The sequence below is a fragment of the Moschus berezovskii genome, chromosome 6, assembly GCF_049115385.1.
Source record: "Moschus berezovskii isolate FMDL1 chromosome 6, NW_MosBer_1.0, whole genome shotgun sequence".
Classification (NCBI taxonomy): domain Eukaryota; kingdom Metazoa; phylum Chordata; class Mammalia; order Artiodactyla; family Moschidae; genus Moschus; species Moschus berezovskii.
In genome coordinates this window covers 5,782,824-5,800,779 of record NC_142465.1, presented here as the reverse complement: position 1 = coordinate 5,800,779, position 17,956 = coordinate 5,782,824, and the positions used below count along the sequence as shown (strand labels likewise).

Sequence of the window (17,956 nt, the reverse complement as noted above, 5' to 3'; positions counted from 1 at the left end):
GATTGTTAGTTGTTTAGTCCTGTTCAACTCTTTGTGAACCCATGGACTATAGCCCAATAGGCTCCTCTGTCCATGGAACACTCCAAGCAAGAATACTGGAGTGGGTAGCCATTCCCTTCCCCAAAGGATCTTTGAGACCCAGACTCAAGCCCAAATCTTCCAAATTGCAGTTAGATTCTTTACCATATGAGCCACCAGAGGAGTCCCAATAATAATTGTAGACATATGTAATCTCATATTTTGATATGGCTTCTGATTTTTGGAAAATCTCCAATTAATGCAACTGACAGATGTTTCAAACATGTTTTTATATTTTAGTTGTAGGAAGGCTTTCTTGAAAGTCTAAAGTTATTGTAATAGGTCTGCAAATGACAATTATGTAATTTTTAAACAGTTCATGTTGCTCCTCTGAGCCTGTGTTTTGATCAGACTATTATGGTTAATATAATTTATTATGTTTTTGAAAAGAGTCAAATGAACCAGTATATTGCATTCAAAATGAAGTGTAATTTATTGTGCACGCGTGTGTGCTCAGTTATGTCCAACTCTTTGGGACCCATGGACTGTAGCCCACCAAGCTCCTCTGTCCATGGGATTTTCCGGGTAAGAATATTGCAGTGGGTTGCCACTTCTGCCTCCAGGGGATCTTCCCAACTCAGGGATCAAACTGTGTCTCTTGTGTTTCCTGCATTGGCAGGCAGATTCTTTACTAGTGCCACCTGGGAAGTCCCCAGTTATAACATATGGTATAATCTTAATAACCTTGTAAGTTTTACTGTGATATTTGTAAACTGCACTATCACAGAAATCTCAGTCATATGATAAAATTATCCTAGAAATAATGTAAACCAAAATTCCAAGTAAAATCCATGTTATTGAAACTGAAGAATCAACTTAACATTGTAGATAATTGCCTTAGAGGTTGTGCCTGTATATGTAAAAAAAAAAATACAATTGTAAGAACATTTTAAGGGAAAAGGCGTAAAAATGGGGAAAACTTTATTTACAAGTTACCTAGAGATATTTAACACTTAGGGTGGTAAACTTTTAGTCCTTTGTATTTTCTACCAAGTTTTACTGTCGTATATATATTGGCACAGTAAAGTTTTAAGCCTAGATGTTGAATTAACAATTTGCTATTTCATGCATATATATATATATGTGTGTGTGTGTGTGATTTGTAAGACAGACAACGGAGAGAAAAAAGATAAAAACTCTATGTAGAAAATAGAATTTTATGACTACATTTTACAGAATATTCCAAGAGATATCATTGGTCATTTTATTATTTTGAAAATATTACTCATTTAAACAACTAAAAAAGGTTAAAGCTTGATATAATCTTCAACACTGGAAAGGATAAATTATTGAAAAATATGTAGAACAAAAATTCCATCTCAATGCCATTGATATCACTATACTGTTGAACAAGTATGAGGTATTGAACATTGCACATAATTATACACTTAGGATTTGACATTGTAGCTAAACCAGTTGTTCAAGGCCACTAAAATACTGAAAGAGGATTAAAATTATTAACAGTGCAGAGGAAAACAGGACTATAAAATCCCTTGTAACTCAAATCTGGAAATGGTGCTTTCACTCAAAAGAATGTCACAACTACCAAGAATTTTCAGTAATTCACAACACAAAACAAGACAGCCACCTCTAATTTTTTATCTTTGCTATCAAAATGAATCCAGTGGTGATATAGTACATATTTTGGACCTGCGTGACAGTGATATTTATAATTGTTATGTTTCAGAACTTACCCCTTAAAGATTTCACATACATGTGATATGTACTAGTTAAATTTCATCACTTCAGATAGACGGGATGACTTTTAGATTTTATATTAAGCATTAGTATGTCTTATTAACAACATATAGAGTATTTAAAATTCATATATTAATTGAAAGTGCTGAAAAAATATATATGAGTAATAGCAATTAATTGCTAAAAAGATAAAATTCAATTTAGATGATACTTGTTCTATGGATTAGGAAATTGCTTCTCTTTACTGCAAACTTATAATAAATCTATGGCTCTGGTTTCTAAAATGCCTATTTTCCTCCCCCCAGTGTTCAGTGACTATTGGAGCTAGAAAATATTTCTTTCAATGATTTGCAAGATTTGGAGAAGTGGAAAAACCTCAGGAAAGCATAAAGTGGTCCACAAACATTTGGCTTATGTGCAATTAGTTGTACTGGCATTTCATAATGGTAAACTTAAAATATATTCATTTTTGAATATCTAAGCAGTACTTGGAGAGCTGGCCTACTGGGTGAGAGTACCATTTAAAAACACTTGTGTTACATAATACACAATCAGGAAAAGACTATTCAAAATTCCCAGTTAGAACAGAATTGTCAATGCCAAAGGATGTGCTTTGCTCAAGAAAAGAAACTTTTCATCATAATGGATGGAACAAAGGGCATCAAAGATCATTAAAATCCACCTGAAGTAGGGTTGCTTGATGGGGGATTAGATTCGCACAGACCCAAAGATCAACACGTGGAGAGAGTTTTTAACTCTCTGGACCTACCCAACATGAAAAAAGTGGAAAAACAAACAAGATGATAAAGAAACACTTTCTCAGCACTGATCATCATTAAGTGTGCACAACTGTTTATCCAATAGGAAGTTTGACTAAAATGATGACAGAATCTATATTTACGAGGTGAGGCTGCTACTTAGGAAAATTAGAAGAGCGTCTGTACATAAAATTTTTTTCAGTTCATTTTCATGTAGTAGAATAGACTATTCAGGAAATAGATGAAAAAAATCTCTAACAGGTGAGAAATTTATCAGGAAATTGTCAGGAAGGATAGTACTGAGATAAATTCTTTGAAGCATTTTCAAAGTTTGCATAAGTTTATAAAAAGAGATAAATTTTCTTTGAGGTGAAGTTTTTGCACGAGTGCAGCGTACAGCATACTATATACATATTGGGCTTCCCTATGCACATATACATATGCACACAGTATCTATATGCCTTTTTTAAAACATATACACAGCTTTAACGCAAAGAAAATGAGTTAGTAACACAATAATCATTGCAAGACAATCCAAGTGCTGAAATACATGACACCAATCAAAGGGTGACTTCACCTCTCACATTGCCCAGGACTACGACTATAACTCCCTGTTTTAGTGTTTCTTTTGATGCAACACTGATTGTCATAGATAATCTTTGTGCTTTTGTATAATGCCCATCCCGATGTAACATATATTCACATACAACACTGGACATTTTAAATAAGCATGCTGGAACACAGGCAGGACCATACACCATGCACAACGTTTTCTGAATATGTTTTTCGATACTGACTGCAGCACCAACATGCACCACTATCGTATTTGGTCCTGTTCAGCGAGGAATGTACAGCAGAAGCAGTCACGGCTAGATTCACTTGCAGGAGTTTCTTAAGAGAAGAACACCCAGTAGAGAAACAAAACAGAATGAATAAAACAAAAACATTTCCTAAAATTAAAAATTAAAAAAAAAATTCCTCCCACATGTTAACACTGAAAATCTGGCCATATTCCTCATTCCAAAACAGATCTTCTCACAAAACTCTGAGTTGCACTGTTTATAAGAGACACATATTAATGTCTCAGAGCTTTTCCTAGCCACTGGAAAAGCTCATCCTGATAAAGCATTTTCCAGCGTACATTGGCTTCGACAGTTTCCACAGCTCTTGAGAAAGAGGCAGCAGCTACTCCATCATAGCTCTTCATGAAGTTCTTTAGCTGGAAACAGAAATGTTAGATGGTAAACAGACAGCATAAGTTATATGGTCAATAATACTCTAATAACTTTGTATGGGGGCAGATGGTTACTACACTTATCATGGTGATTGTTTCATAATGTATGCAAATGTCAAATATATATAGGTATATACAGTGTACTTGAAAATAACACAATATTCTACTATGCTTCAATAAAATGTAAAAATGATAAATTCATGTCTTAAAATGAGCCCATGTCCAACACATATAAATAAGAATCAATTTGAAAAAAAAGTGTCACAGTCACTACAGAATGTATATTTAATGTGTGGAGTGAGCTAAGTAGGTATATCTAATATGCGGAGTGAGCTTAGTAATGAAATTCAATGAAACAGATTTTGTCCGTTAGGTGTAATGTAATTTCTTTTGGAATTGAAAGGGGAAAGAAAGAATGATATAGTTGCTCAGTCATGTCTGATTCTTTGCGACCTCAATGACTGTAGCCTACCAGGCTCCTCTGTCCACAAAATTCTCCAGGGAAGAATACTGGAGCAGGTTGCCATTCCCTTCTCCAGGGGATATTCCTCATGCAGGGACTGAACATGGGTCTCCTGTATTGCAGGTAGATTACCATCTGAGCCACCAGGGAAGCCTAAATAACTCCAAGTTTAGCTTCTTGTTTCATAAATATTAAAGCAGACATATTTAATTTCTCTTTCATAATGGGCTGGTGAGGTAGTGGCCAAAACTAGTTCTAATAACAAAGCATATCTAATGTACTAGTAGTAGTGTTAGTCATTCAGTCACGTCCGACTCTTTATGATCCTATGGACTGTAGCCTGCCAGGCTCCTCTGTTCATGGAATTCTCAAGGCAAGAATATGAGAGTGGATTGCCATTCCCTTTTCCATGGGATTCTCCCAACCCAGGGATCGAACCTGGTCTCCTACATTGCAGGCAGATACTTTACCGCTGAGTCACCAGGGACGTCCCCATATGCTCTGGGTTGGGTTTATTGACAGAGAACATTCAACCCAGTAACCTGTTTATTATTGGGAAGTTTTCTCTGTCTTGTAGCCACCACACTTAATAGTGGTTACATTCTGGAATTTCTGTCTCCTAATCTTTCTCAAGGGCATTCCCTCTGCTCCACCTCAGCTGTCACAGCCCTATTTAGAAACCCATCAACCCTGTCACGGAAAGCTCCAACTCTATCATAGATGAATACAGTGGGCTATCTGTTACCTGACGTCTGAAACCCTTCCCTTATTCTTTCTGGTCTATCTTTTATACTGCCAATATACATATATTGGAGTGGATTGCCGTTCCCTTCTCCAGGGATTCCTCCCAACCCAAGAATCGAACCTGGTCTCCTGCATTGCAGGCAGATTCTTCACTGTCTGAGCCACCAGGGAAGCCTGGTGAATATGTGTTATCTAATGTACTAAATAGTCTTAACATTGAATACAAACATTAAAGTTAACTTTTTGTCCACAAGGAGAAAAATATTCATCTTTTCTAAATAAGTAGTATGAGTATTTGACACTATCTTTGCTGGCAAAAGAATACCAAAATCACTGAGTAACAACAACGAAAAAAAATAATAATGATGCTATGAGTACTGGATGATAAATGACACTGGATCACCTGAGTAAGTAGATTTAGAAAGAATGAAGAAGGAATGCTGATTGATTTAGCTAGAGAATTTGAGCTTTAATTAGAATGCTAAAATTTTTAAATGATTTGTCATAATTTTATGGGTATCAGATTTTCTCTAGAGAGTACATACACTTTGGGAATACACAGGGATTTTATTGCAAGATTAGATACTAGCAGTTTTTCTCTCTGTTTCATATGTCTTAATAACTGGCAACCACCAATAAAAATCAACATGTAACACAGAAGCATTTATACTGTATAATTAGGATGAGATGAGATTCATCACATGATGGACGCCACATGGAGAATATACCAGGTGAGAAATGTCATCAAAATTGACTCGGGGATAGGGGGATGTGTGTGTGTGTTGGGGGGGGTCATTTAAAATGGAGTTATTAATAATTATAACTTTCTGAATTAATCTAGAAATTGGTTCAGGGTAGCTTGGTTTGTTTATGACAATATTACTTTGATTATATGATACATTTTTTTTCAAAGTTTATCCTCTACTTTTCTATAAAGCCAGGTACCTGGCAGCATTAGAAATGGATTTTCATATCTCATAGCTATATTCTTTGTAAGAGTTCAAAATCACTATCTTTTAATAACAAACATGAAAAATATTCAATGTGTAACGAAGATTTATCATTGCTGTCCTTAAAACTTATCTGACATCTGACACATACAAAAGAAAGATGATGAAGAGAAGGGACTGAAATTTATTGATACCTTCAATATATACCTGTGACATGTACACATACATAAAAAAGAAGTCTAATGAAAGCATTTGAATCATATTTTTAAACTTAACTAATTTACCTAATAATTCACTTGAATTTATATATTTATGTTCAGATTCATTCCATCCATATTCCTAAAGTGACAGAAAGTACATTTTGAACTATGTTTTTAATTTTGTGTTTTAATTTATTACAAAATATGCACATTGCAGTGCATATTTGTATATCTACTCATTATGGTGGCTTTATTTACATAATATGTCAGGAAAAAAAATTATATCTACTTCTTTTAAACTATGTTCCACATTATTAAATATTTTCCTAGACAGTCAATGAATACTCCAAATGGTAATAAATGACCTTTTGGCAACTTTGACTCTGGAGAGTATGCTCTTGGCCTTTTGATAAGATAGTAAGCCAGTCTGAATACATGAAGGAAAACTCTTGTGTATCTCAAAGGCAAACTGAGTTGACTATGAATGTGTTATTGACACAAACACAGTAGGTCAGATTATCCTGCAAGAGAATTCTTAGTATAAAATGTAACTGGAGTGTCTCTAGAGATTCATTTCTTAAATCACTATTTAAGTGCTCTAAATACTTTCTTTGTGAGCTTGGAGAGCATGGTGTGACTGATATGTAGATTAGCTGATTCATCAGAACACAGATGGCCCCTTTGCATAGTTGGCATAAACTGATCTTACGCCTCATACTCCGCCACAACTCTTCTGGTGAACATGTGGTCAGAGCAGCCATGTGATGGGTCCTCAGGCAGGAGCATAGCACCTTCCAGACCCTGCCTCACTATCAAGGGCATGGGGTAGATGGAAGGCCTTTGGCATTCCATTTTGCTTATTTTGGCAGTTCTTCAGTAGATGTTCTGCTGCTATTAGGTTTTATCATTGCACTTCCTAAATATTTATGCCATCATATGCTTTTATTTGAAAATGTTCCAAGTTTAGACATTTCTATAAAACAACATTTAGTAAGATGTCAGAGTTGTTTGTGTTTCCTGTTCTTCTTAGCATAAAAATTCTAGACATGTTTGTTAATTTATCTATTTAAAAACATTTCAGTATTTGAAAAAAATCCTTAACTTAGGGTACACTAGACCCTAAAACTCACAAAATAATTTGTAATGTGCAACACATAATATACTCTTAGTAACTATCGAACTATCTGAGTCGAATTAGCTATTGCCTGTTTATGAGGTTTATATTTTCAACATTAAAACTGTAAAGGGGATGCCTGTGATGCACAGGAGCTGTGTTCTTTCACAACAGTGTTGTGTATAAGGCAAAACAAACAAACAAAAAACAGGGAGTGCTGGAGAGGATGGCTGAATGAACATCAGTATGAAAAACGGCAAGGGCCTCTGAGAGTCCATGAGGTTGTACTTCCATTAGTTTAAAATTAAGGAAATGATGTACTGTTTCATGGAGAAATAGTGTTCAAATCGCTGGTGCTGCGGCTGCTGCTAAGTCGCTTCAGTCGTGTCGGACTCTGTATGACCCCATAGACGGCAGCCCACCAGGCTCCCCCGTCCCTGGGATTCTCCAGGCAAGAACACTGGAGTGGGTTGCCATTTCCTTCTCCAATGTGTGAAAGTGAAAAGTGAAAGTGAAGTCACTCAGTCATGTCCGACTCTTCGCGACCCCATGGACTGCAGCCTACCAGGCTCCTCCGTCCACGGGATTTTCCAGGTAAGAGTACTGGAGTGGGGCGCCACTGCCTTTTCTGGTTCAAATCACTAAAGCCATGTAATTAAAAAGAAATGGCCAGTTTCAGGTTCTAAAATGGCGTTTTGGGGAAGGACCACAGAACAATGCAAGTGTCTCTACTGAATGCCCCTAAAGCTGATGGGGATCATTAATATCTGAAGTCAGCTTTCAGAATTCATAAAGATGCCAATTCGTTTTTGATCTGTAAACTTTTGAAAATAAGAATATGCTGTAGACAAAAAGAGCACATTGGTTTTTCTGTTTACAAGGCTCATTGGATATGGGAAAATGAGACTGAAATTTCCTCAGCCCCTTCTTATTTATGGAAGGCAGTCATCAGCAATACAAATTATCCCCCCTCCCATCCAACAACAGTGGTCCACAGTCTTACAGTCAATGATTAGATAACAAAACTGTGGAAAAGCCTCAGGCTGCAGTTGGTAAACTAGAACCTCAGTGCAAGTAGCTGTGTCCTGAAGGGATTCATCTCTCGGGCTACGGAGAGCTTGTGTTGTGAAGTTAACTGCTTTGCAGATAATGGAATAAAAGCCACAGTTGAGTTTCAGTTTCCAGATGATACATTTCATTACAGGGGTATCTTGGAACATTTCACATGACAATTAAATCAAGCGTAAAAAATTAAATATGTAAGTGAAATATGTAAAGCAAAATGGCCATCATATGATAAAATTAATTTAAATGTCCGTTTAAAACATGTTTCCATGGGTTGGGTTATCACCAAAGCAAGGGAAATGAAGAGTTAGAGAACAGAAGAGGGAGAGAGAAGAGGAGGGACATGGAGAGAATGGAAGGGGAAGACAAGAGAAGAAAGGGAGCCAGAATGAAGACGGGTGGGGGGGGGATTTTTCACTTTTGCTTCACTTCAATGGCTGCATAAGTTGTCACTAAATGAGTCTTTCATTCCCAGATTATTGAATGCAAAATCAAAGAATTAAAACTACTTCATTTAAACACACAAAGCCATTAGCTTAATTGTTCTTTCTTTTTGCTTCCTTTGGAGATGAAAGAATTCCTTCTCTTTTAGGTTCCTAATAAAAAATATAGCAAAACATGTACTAGGGCTTTCAAATCCAAATCTTTCAGGGCTGGAAACACACATAGCAGGGATAAAAATATAATTTCAAGTTATTACGATCAGAGCTTAGCTCATGGTGTGAAAGAATCCAAGTTGCTGCATGGAAGATGATCATACAAAATTGGGCAATATTAGGAGATATTAAGGATGGAGGAAGGTTGATGCTTCTGGGGGAACCTTGCTCGATGGGATTAGCTTTGGGTCACAGCATCAGGCTTTCTGTCAGTGAAAACTGAAGAAACCATGATTCTCAGAGGTACACCTCGGCTATACTTTATAATTATAAGTGAAGAGAGGCTAAAAAGTGATAAATGTTTGAAGTCCAATTCATTTTAATCAGTGAAATATTTTGCTCCTTCCTCCTTTGCTCCCACCCCCAATCTCACATCCCTCTCTATTAGAGATGCAAATTAATGGTCACAAAACCAGCTGGTTTAAATTCCAGAGATGTAAACCAGAGAAAAAAGAAAATGTTAGATATTCTGCAGACTGGACTTCAGTCCTTAAAAAAAATGTTCAGTTTCATTAATGAAATTCACTTGTGACGGTATTCAGCAGAATATTAAACAAACTATTAATCTTAATATATATTGTCAGATATAGTTACTTCCAAATGTATGAATTTATTCCATTTAACAAAACAGATAGCATGAAGCATATTATCTTATACAATTATCATTCTTTGTATAGACCTGACCATAAAGCAATGAGACTCAAGGTCTGTACCTCAACAGCAATCTTAGTTCTGCATATCCGAATGCTGAGTCATTGTGACAGGATAGTTTTAATGTTCCAAGGATCCTAAACTGGGCTCACAGAGTCAAATGAGGAGCAGCTGGTTGGGAAGATTTCTAGAGTATATATGGAGTCTCCTATTTTGAGAATCACTGGGGCTTCCCCAGTGGACGGTGGAAAAGAATCTGCCTGCAATGCAGGAGACCAAGTTTTGATCCCTGTAGGGAAGATCCCCTGGAGAAGGAAATGGCAACCCACTCCAGTACGCTTGCCTGGGAAATCCCATGGACACAAGATCCTGGTGGGTTATAGTCCATGGGTCACAAAGAGTCGATCATGACTTAGTGACTATACAACAACAAACAACATTTTGAGAATCATTACATTCAAGCACCTTTCACAGGCTTAATATTTAATATGTTAGAAACATTTTTTTGCAAATAATGACTGAAGTAAAGCCTTTAGCATGAATGTGTGTGCGTGCCTGTATACGTGTGTGTGTGTACTTTAAAGGAATGAGTATGAATTTATTAGAAAGAAATGGTTGAAGTCTATCTATAATTTCATAAGTTTACAAAAGCAAAACATTACACTCATCTTATAATATTTACCTCTTTCAGTTCACCTTCAGTATTAAGAAATTCTGTAACACCACTGATAAGTTTGGAATTCATAAATAATGCTTCTCCATACCTTGAAAGATTAAAAAGAAAAGTCTTAATGTTAAAACAGGCAGTAATTTAGGAAATATTACTACACAGATTTTTTAGAATCCTTCTCATGAGCTCCATTCCATCTCTTAAGGCTATTCAAGGCCATTTCCCTAGGGAGTGGAGAGGTGCAAAGAGCTGTGGCTATGGGATGTCATCAAGTGCATCCTGATTTGGCTCACAGTGTTTCAAAGAGATCTACATTATAGTAAATGTTTAAAAAGGGAGTCCTATGATATTATAATTAGGAATTACTACTACTACTATTTCCAATATGAGGCCTGAAGGAAAAGTATTTTAAAACTTTTAATTTTAAAGCAACCTGGGTCACTGAAATAAGAAGGATTTCACCAAAAGAAACACGACTGCAGAACCAACTTTTGGAATTATTCATAAGTCACAGAGATCCTTTGGTTTGGTCAGCCCAAACTGATGTGCATTATTTTCTATTTCATTCCTAGAAACTAAGCCAAATTTCTCAAAAATGCTCCCAAAAGATTAGCATTTTTTCATATGAGCATTAAAATAAGACACTGAATTTTTCCTTTGAATTTTACAATCTTTGTATCACAAGCATAATTATTTTACTCATGACCTAAGGTAAGAATACTATGTACCAGCAAGTTGAAGAGATTTCTCCTTTTACTGATTTGTGTCTACTGTGCTAAGGGTACCTGTCACAGGATATCATACTCTTTGAAATTTAAAAAAAACAGTACACTAGGCTAAATTGGAGGCAGGATCAAGATGGCTGAGTAGAAAGACCCCGAATTCATCTTCTTCTATGAACATGCCCAAAATACAACTACATAAAGAAGCTAAGAATGACTTACTGTCTATTCATTTATGATAAAAACCCTAAACAAATTAGTGGGAATGCACATAAACATAATAAAGGTCATATATGACAAGCCCCCATAAACATAATAAAGGTCATATATGACAAGCCCCCATAAACATAATAAAGGTCATATATGACAAGCCATGGAGAAGGCAATGGCACCCCACTCCAGTACTCTTGCCTGGAAAACCCCATGGATGTAGGAGCCTGGTAGGCTGCAGTCCATGGGGTCATGAAGAGTTGGACACGACTGAGCGACTTTACTTTCACTTTTCTCTTTCCTGCATTGGAGAAGGAAATGGCGACCCACTCCAATGCCTGGAGAATCCCAGGGATGGCAGAGCCTGGTGGGCTGCCATCTATAGGGTCGCATAGAGTCGCATAGAGTCAGACATGACTGAAGGGACTTAGCAGCAGCAGCAGCATGACAAGCCCACATTTAATATCATACTGAATGGTGACAAATCAAAGTATTTCCTCTAAGATTGGGAACAAGACAAGAATGACCATTCTCACAACTTTTATTCAACATAGTGTTGGAAGTTCTGGCCAGAGCAGACAGATAAGAAGCATAAATAAAAGGAATCCAAACTGGAAAGGCAGAAGTAAAAATTTCACTGCTTACAGATGACATTATACTATATGGAAAACCCTAAAAACTACACACACACACAAAATTATTAGACTACGTGAATTCAGTAAAATAGAAGGATACAAAATTAATAATAGAAATCAGTTGAATTTCTATACACTAATACTGAACTATCATAAAGACAAGTTGATAATTTTTTTTAAGTACACTAAAGATAGCATATTAAAAAGCAGAGACATTACTTTGCCAACCAAGGTCCATCTAGTCAAGGCTATGGTTTTTCCCGTGGTCATGTATGGATGTGAGAGTTGGACTGTGAAGAGAGCTGATCACCAAAGAATTGATGCTTTTGAACTGTGGTGTTGGAGAAGACTCTTGAGAGTCCCTTGGACTGCAAGGAGATCCAACCAGTCCATTCTAAAGAAGATCAATCCTGGGTGTTCATTGGAAGGACTGATGCTAAAGCTGAAACTGCATACTTTGGCTACCTCATGAGACGAGTTGACTCACTGGAAAAGAGTCTGATGCTGGGAGGAATTGGGGGTGGGAGGAGACGGGGACGACAGAGAATGAGGTGGCTGGATGGCATCACTGACTCGATGGGCATGAGTTTGAGTGAACTCCGGGAATTGGTGATGGACAGGGAGGCCTGGCGTGCTATGATTCATGGGGTTGCAAAGAGTCGGACACGACTGAGCGACTGAACTGAACTGAAAGATAAGACTGAGTTTTTAAAAGCAAAGTCCAGCCATCATTAAAAGAGGCTTTCTAATGTTGTCCCTGTCTGTGGGAACTTAAGTAATTTAGTTTCTGGAGCCTTAGTTTTCTCATCTGTAAAATGAGGGGTGGGAAGTGCTTATAATGGCAAATGATATCACAGACAAGGGCTTAACCTCTAAAATACACAAGCAACTGAGCAACAAAAAAACCAAAAAACCTAATTGAAAAATGTGCAGAAGATCATAATAGACATTTCTCCACCTTACACTGGTCAAAATGGTCATCATTAAAAAGTCTACACTGTTGGTGGGAATGCAAACTAGTACAGCCACTATGGAGAACAGTGTGGAGATTCCTCAAAAAAACTGGAAATAGAACTGCCATATAATCCAGCAATCACACTCCTGGGCACACACACCGAGGAAACCAGAATTGAAAGAAACACATGTACTCCAATGTTCATTGCAGCACTGTTTATAATAGCAAGGACATGGAAGCAACCTAGATGTCCATCTGCAAACGAATGGATAAGAAAGTTTTGGTACATATACACAATGGAGTATTTTTCAGCCATCAAAAAGAATGCATTTGAGTCAGTTCTAACGAGGTGGATGAAATTGGAGCCTATTATACAGAGTGAAGTCAGCCTGAAAGAAAAACATCAATACAGCATACTAACGCATATATATGGAATTTAGAAAGATGGTAACCTTAACCCTGTATACGAGACAGCATAAGAGACATAGGTGTATAGAACAGTCTTTGGGACTCTGTGGGAAAGGGTGAAGGTGGGATGATTTGAGAGAATGGCATGTAGCATGTATATTATCATATGTGAAATGAATCACCAGTCCAGGTTCGACGCATGATACAGGATGCTCGGGGCTGGTGCATGGGGATGACCTGGAGGGAGGATATGGGGAAGAGGGAGGTGGGAGGGGGTTTCAAGAGGGGGAACACATGTACACATGTGGCAGATTCGTGTCAATGTATGGCAAAACCAACCAATATATTAATGTAAAGTAATTTGCCTCCAATAAAAAAAAAAGAATTTTAAAAAGGTAAAAAAAAAAAAAGACCTCAAATAACAAATGCTAGAGAGGGTGTTAGTTGCTCACTTGTGCCCAACTCTTTGCGACCCAAAGGACTATAGCCCTCCACGCTCCTCTGTCCATGGAATTCTCTAGGTAAGAATTCTGGAATGGGTAGCCATTTCCTCTAGCAAGGGATCTTCTTGACCCAGGGATCAAACCCAGGTCTCCTGTATTGCCACCAGGAAAGCTTCCCAGGTGGCAGCAATGGTAAAAAAAAAAAAAAAAATCCTCACCTCCCCAGTGTAAGAGACATAAGAGATGCAGGTTCAATCCCTGGGTAGGGAAGATCTGAGAAAGGCATGGCAAACCACTCCAGTATTCTTGCCTGAAGAATCCCATGGATAGTGGAGTCTAGCAGGTTATGGTCCATTGGGTTGCAAAGAATTGGACACGATTGAAGTGACTTAGCATGCACCTATGCAGAGAAGGTATGGAGAAAAGGGAATCCTCCTACACTGTTTGTGGGAATGTAAATTGTTATAGTCACTATGGAAAATAGTATGGAGGTTCCTCAGAAAACTAAAAAGAGAATTACCATATTTTCCAGCAATCCCATTCCTGGCAATATACCCAGAAAAAAATTATAATTCAAAAAGATATCTGTACCCCGATTTCAATAGCAGCAGTATTCACAAGAGCCAAACCATGGAAACAACCTAAATGTCCACTGACAGATAAATGGATCAAGATGTACATATATACAGTGGAATACTACTTTGCCTAAAGAGGGAGGCTAAGCCATACGACCATCATAAATTGCTAAAATTCTAACATTGAATTGGGAAATGATTCAGTTCTAACATTGAATCCATGGGAAAAGTTGGCTAGATAAAATAGACATTCAATAATAATATAAGTATTCATTAGTAATCAATATGTGGTTATAAAAATGGCCAACTGTACAGGAAAGGGGACAATTCCTCTTTAAAGAGTGTTTTGCTTATACTTGCAGTCATGTGAAAAAGAAAAACAGTCAGTCCTTTCCTTGAAGGTTATGTACTATATAATATTGTAAACAGATCATTCCCAGTTATTATGGTTAAAAGTGATGAAAATAAAATTATATACTGTTCAGAGTTCTCTTTAGCCGTGGGGTCTCTGGAAAGGCTTCCAGGAGATGATGACAGATGGATTGAATATGGAGTAATTTCAGATATCAAGGAAGAAAGCAGGCAGAGAACCAACATACATGAAGGCAAGGGGGTGTGAAACCACACGGTGTGTGTCAACAACTACACACATTTGGTATTGAGGGTATGAACTGTGAGACTGAGGATGACAGAATAAGAGGCAGAAGGGTTAGTAAGACAGGAGCTTAGATTTTCAACATGGCACAGAGTATTGAAGGCTTTACAGGAGGAAGTGTCATTTTTGCTTTTCAGAGAGATTCTTGGGACAAAGGGAAGTGGTGGGGGGTGTGTGTGTGTCCACGTATGCACACATGTGTTCATATATGTGGCAGCATATGTAATTAGAGACAGAAGACAGTCATTAAGAGTACTAACAAGGGCTAAGAACCTTCACTAAGGCAGTGGTAGTAGGAAAGAGAGGAAGAATTCAAGAAACATTTAGGAATTGTTCAACTGATAGGACCTCAAGCCTAAATGTTACTTTTTACATATATCAGGGGAAAAAAATAACTATATGTAGATTTCCAGGTGCCCAGCTTGAGCAATTGGTGGATGGCCATCTATTTACTGAGAGAATGAAGACATAGAAAATGATGGTTTAGCTTTGCAGGTACAACTCAGTAGGGGATCTCAACAAAAAACCATCTTTCATAGAGTGAAGCTTAGATGAAATATCTGAGGTGTAGATTTGGGAGTGATTCAAACTGTGAGAGTAAACGGCAACTAAAACCAGGGAGAATCTGCAGGCCAAGTAGTAAGGAGAACCTTGGACTGTTCCCTCAGAACTTTGATGTTCCAAGATGGACTAGGGAGTGGAAGGTGAAGAAGACAATCCTATTTGTCAAGATAAACACAGCTCTATCTGTAGAAATGCTGTAACTTCACCTTTCTACTTTTTTTTAAAATTAACTTTAGTTTGAGAGCAGTCTTAGGTTTACAAAAAAACTGAGCAGAAAGTTGAGTTCCCAAGTGCCTCTTCCTCCCTGTTCAGAGTTGTAGCTAATACTGATGTCCAGCTAATTAAACAAAGAGGTCATTAGACTGAGGTGGTTCTAATGTTATCTCTATCTTTCTACCTTTTGGTTAGAGATGATGTGCTTTCAGTGAAACAAAACAGGCATATCAGGAACTGAATATTTTAGGTAGGGACTATAAACTATATAGGCATTATACTGAACTCTGATTTACAAAAGCACGCCCTGAAGAGACTCTGTATTGGTAGATATTTGATACTTTTTAGTCAAATGCTTGTACATATATATTAATTCCATCTTGTGTCTGACTATTCCTTATACTATGTGCATGACAGCAAAGCAAGTGTAAATCATTCTAATTTCTGAGCTGAAAATACAAGAAATAGAAAGAAAAACAATGTGCCATCTAGGAATATTAGTGATTTCTAACAATGAAATAACAGATAGAAATACATTTTATTATTAAAAATAAATTCAAACTGAACTCATTATACAAGGTCAACCAATAACAGTGTACTTTAAAAAAATAAAGTTTATATACCAGCTTAAGAGATAGAACAGTGGGTATGCTAAATATCAGGGAACATTTAAGTTTGAGAACATGCAGCATTTACATGCTCTATAATAAATTTAACTTTAAAATACCATAGAGATTATCAAAGTAATACATTAACATTTATTATAATATATTTAAATATATAATGAAATATTTTCTAAAACAGAGTCTGAAGAATTCTCAACATGAAGCAAGATGGCTCAGGAATGAATTCTACTGCATCTAGAATTATACAGTGATTCAAACATCCCTCCTCTATGTCATGGCTTTACTTCAGATGTTTTATGATATTTATATTTTGAAATATTTAAACAATTCTATAGAAGCAATTAAAGTTTTCCTGTTCTGTGTGTGTGTGTTAGTCACTCAGTCGTGTCCAACTCTCTGTGACCCCGTGGACTGCAGACTGCCAGGCTCCTCTGTCCATGGAATTCTCCAGGCAAGGATACTGGAGTGGGTTGCCATTTCCTTCTCCAATGTGAATTTTAGTAGTAGTAGTTTAGTCACTAAGTTGTGTCCGACTCTTGCGACTCTTGCGACACAGACTGTAGCCCACTATGTTCCTTTGTCCATGGGATTCTCCAGGCAAGGATACTGGAGTGGGTTGCCATTTTTTTCTCTGTTTCTTGTTCTAATACCATTATATATGATTCATAAATCATTTTTTATGCAACACACTCAGGATATAGGATTTTAATGATACAATTTCTTCAGCCTAAGACAGTTTGATAGATTCTCCAGGAAAGCTGCAATGCTAAACCTTTTCACTCTGCACATTTCCATACATAATTATGGATATCAATCTTTAATAAATGAATAATGTTATAGAACTGTTAAATTAATTCTGAGCTTCACAGGAGTGGCAACACCCATCTTGGCTGACTACTTCAAAATCTAATTCTATTATCTGGATCTTGCTTCTACCACAAAAAGTTGTGTCTTTATCTCTCAGATATCACCTTTGATCTCACTCCAGTAAGAATGATTGAACTCTTATTTTTACCTGGTATTTAATATCTTCCATTTATCTCTAAAAAACTTCCAGGCAAGGTCTCGGCCATGTGGATTTCGAGCTACATGGATTATCACATCAATTGCATCTTGATCCAGAACCACCTCAGAATTCAGTGATAGATTTAGAAGCCTTTAAGGATAGAATTGTGGGGAAATTTTTAGTTTAATAACAAACTTTTCTTTACTTATCAGAATTATATGATTTAAGTTATCACAATCTTCAACGAATAGTCCATGTAAACTTTACTAATAAAAATTTATCAATAGAACAATTTTGTGTTTATAAAAGGAAGAAGAACAAATTCATAACATTTTAATTGATGTATTAATTAATGTCTGAAAAAATCTTGTAGGTGGTTAAATCATTATTCTGAGTTAATGATGAAAATTTGCTTTAAAAATTCTTTTTAATAAATACCTCATTTTTATAATGAAATATTATCTTACATACATATAAATAACATAAAATAGTTAGAAACAAACCTTTCAAACCAACAAGCTTTCTTCATATTAATATGGCTGTTTTCTTTAGCTCTAGAATGATATATTTTAGTGTAACTAGCGTATTTAAGGAAATAAAAACAAGTTCAGTACAATTTGATTAACAGAGAATACTCTCATTATACACATTTAAAAATTTAAT

General features: G+C 36.6%; 1 protein-coding gene across 1 annotated transcript in view; it reads right to left on the bottom strand.

Moving 5' to 3' along the window:
• Window positions 1-1,286: 1,286 nt before the first annotated feature.
• TRHDE (thyrotropin releasing hormone degrading enzyme) overlaps window positions 1,287-17,956 on the bottom strand; it is a 465,860-nt gene continuing 449,190 nt past the window's right edge. Inside the window, exons 17-19 of the mRNA XM_055396175.2 lie at window positions 17,303-17,443; window positions 10,294-10,375; window positions 1,287-3,753 (exon numbers count right to left, since the gene is read on the bottom strand). Coding sequence (XP_055252150.1) covers window positions 3,610-3,753; window positions 10,294-10,375; window positions 17,303-17,443 — 367 coding nt within the window. The 3' untranslated portion in view covers window positions 1,287-3,609. The remainder of the gene's footprint in view (window positions 3,754-10,293; window positions 10,376-17,302; window positions 17,444-17,956) is intronic.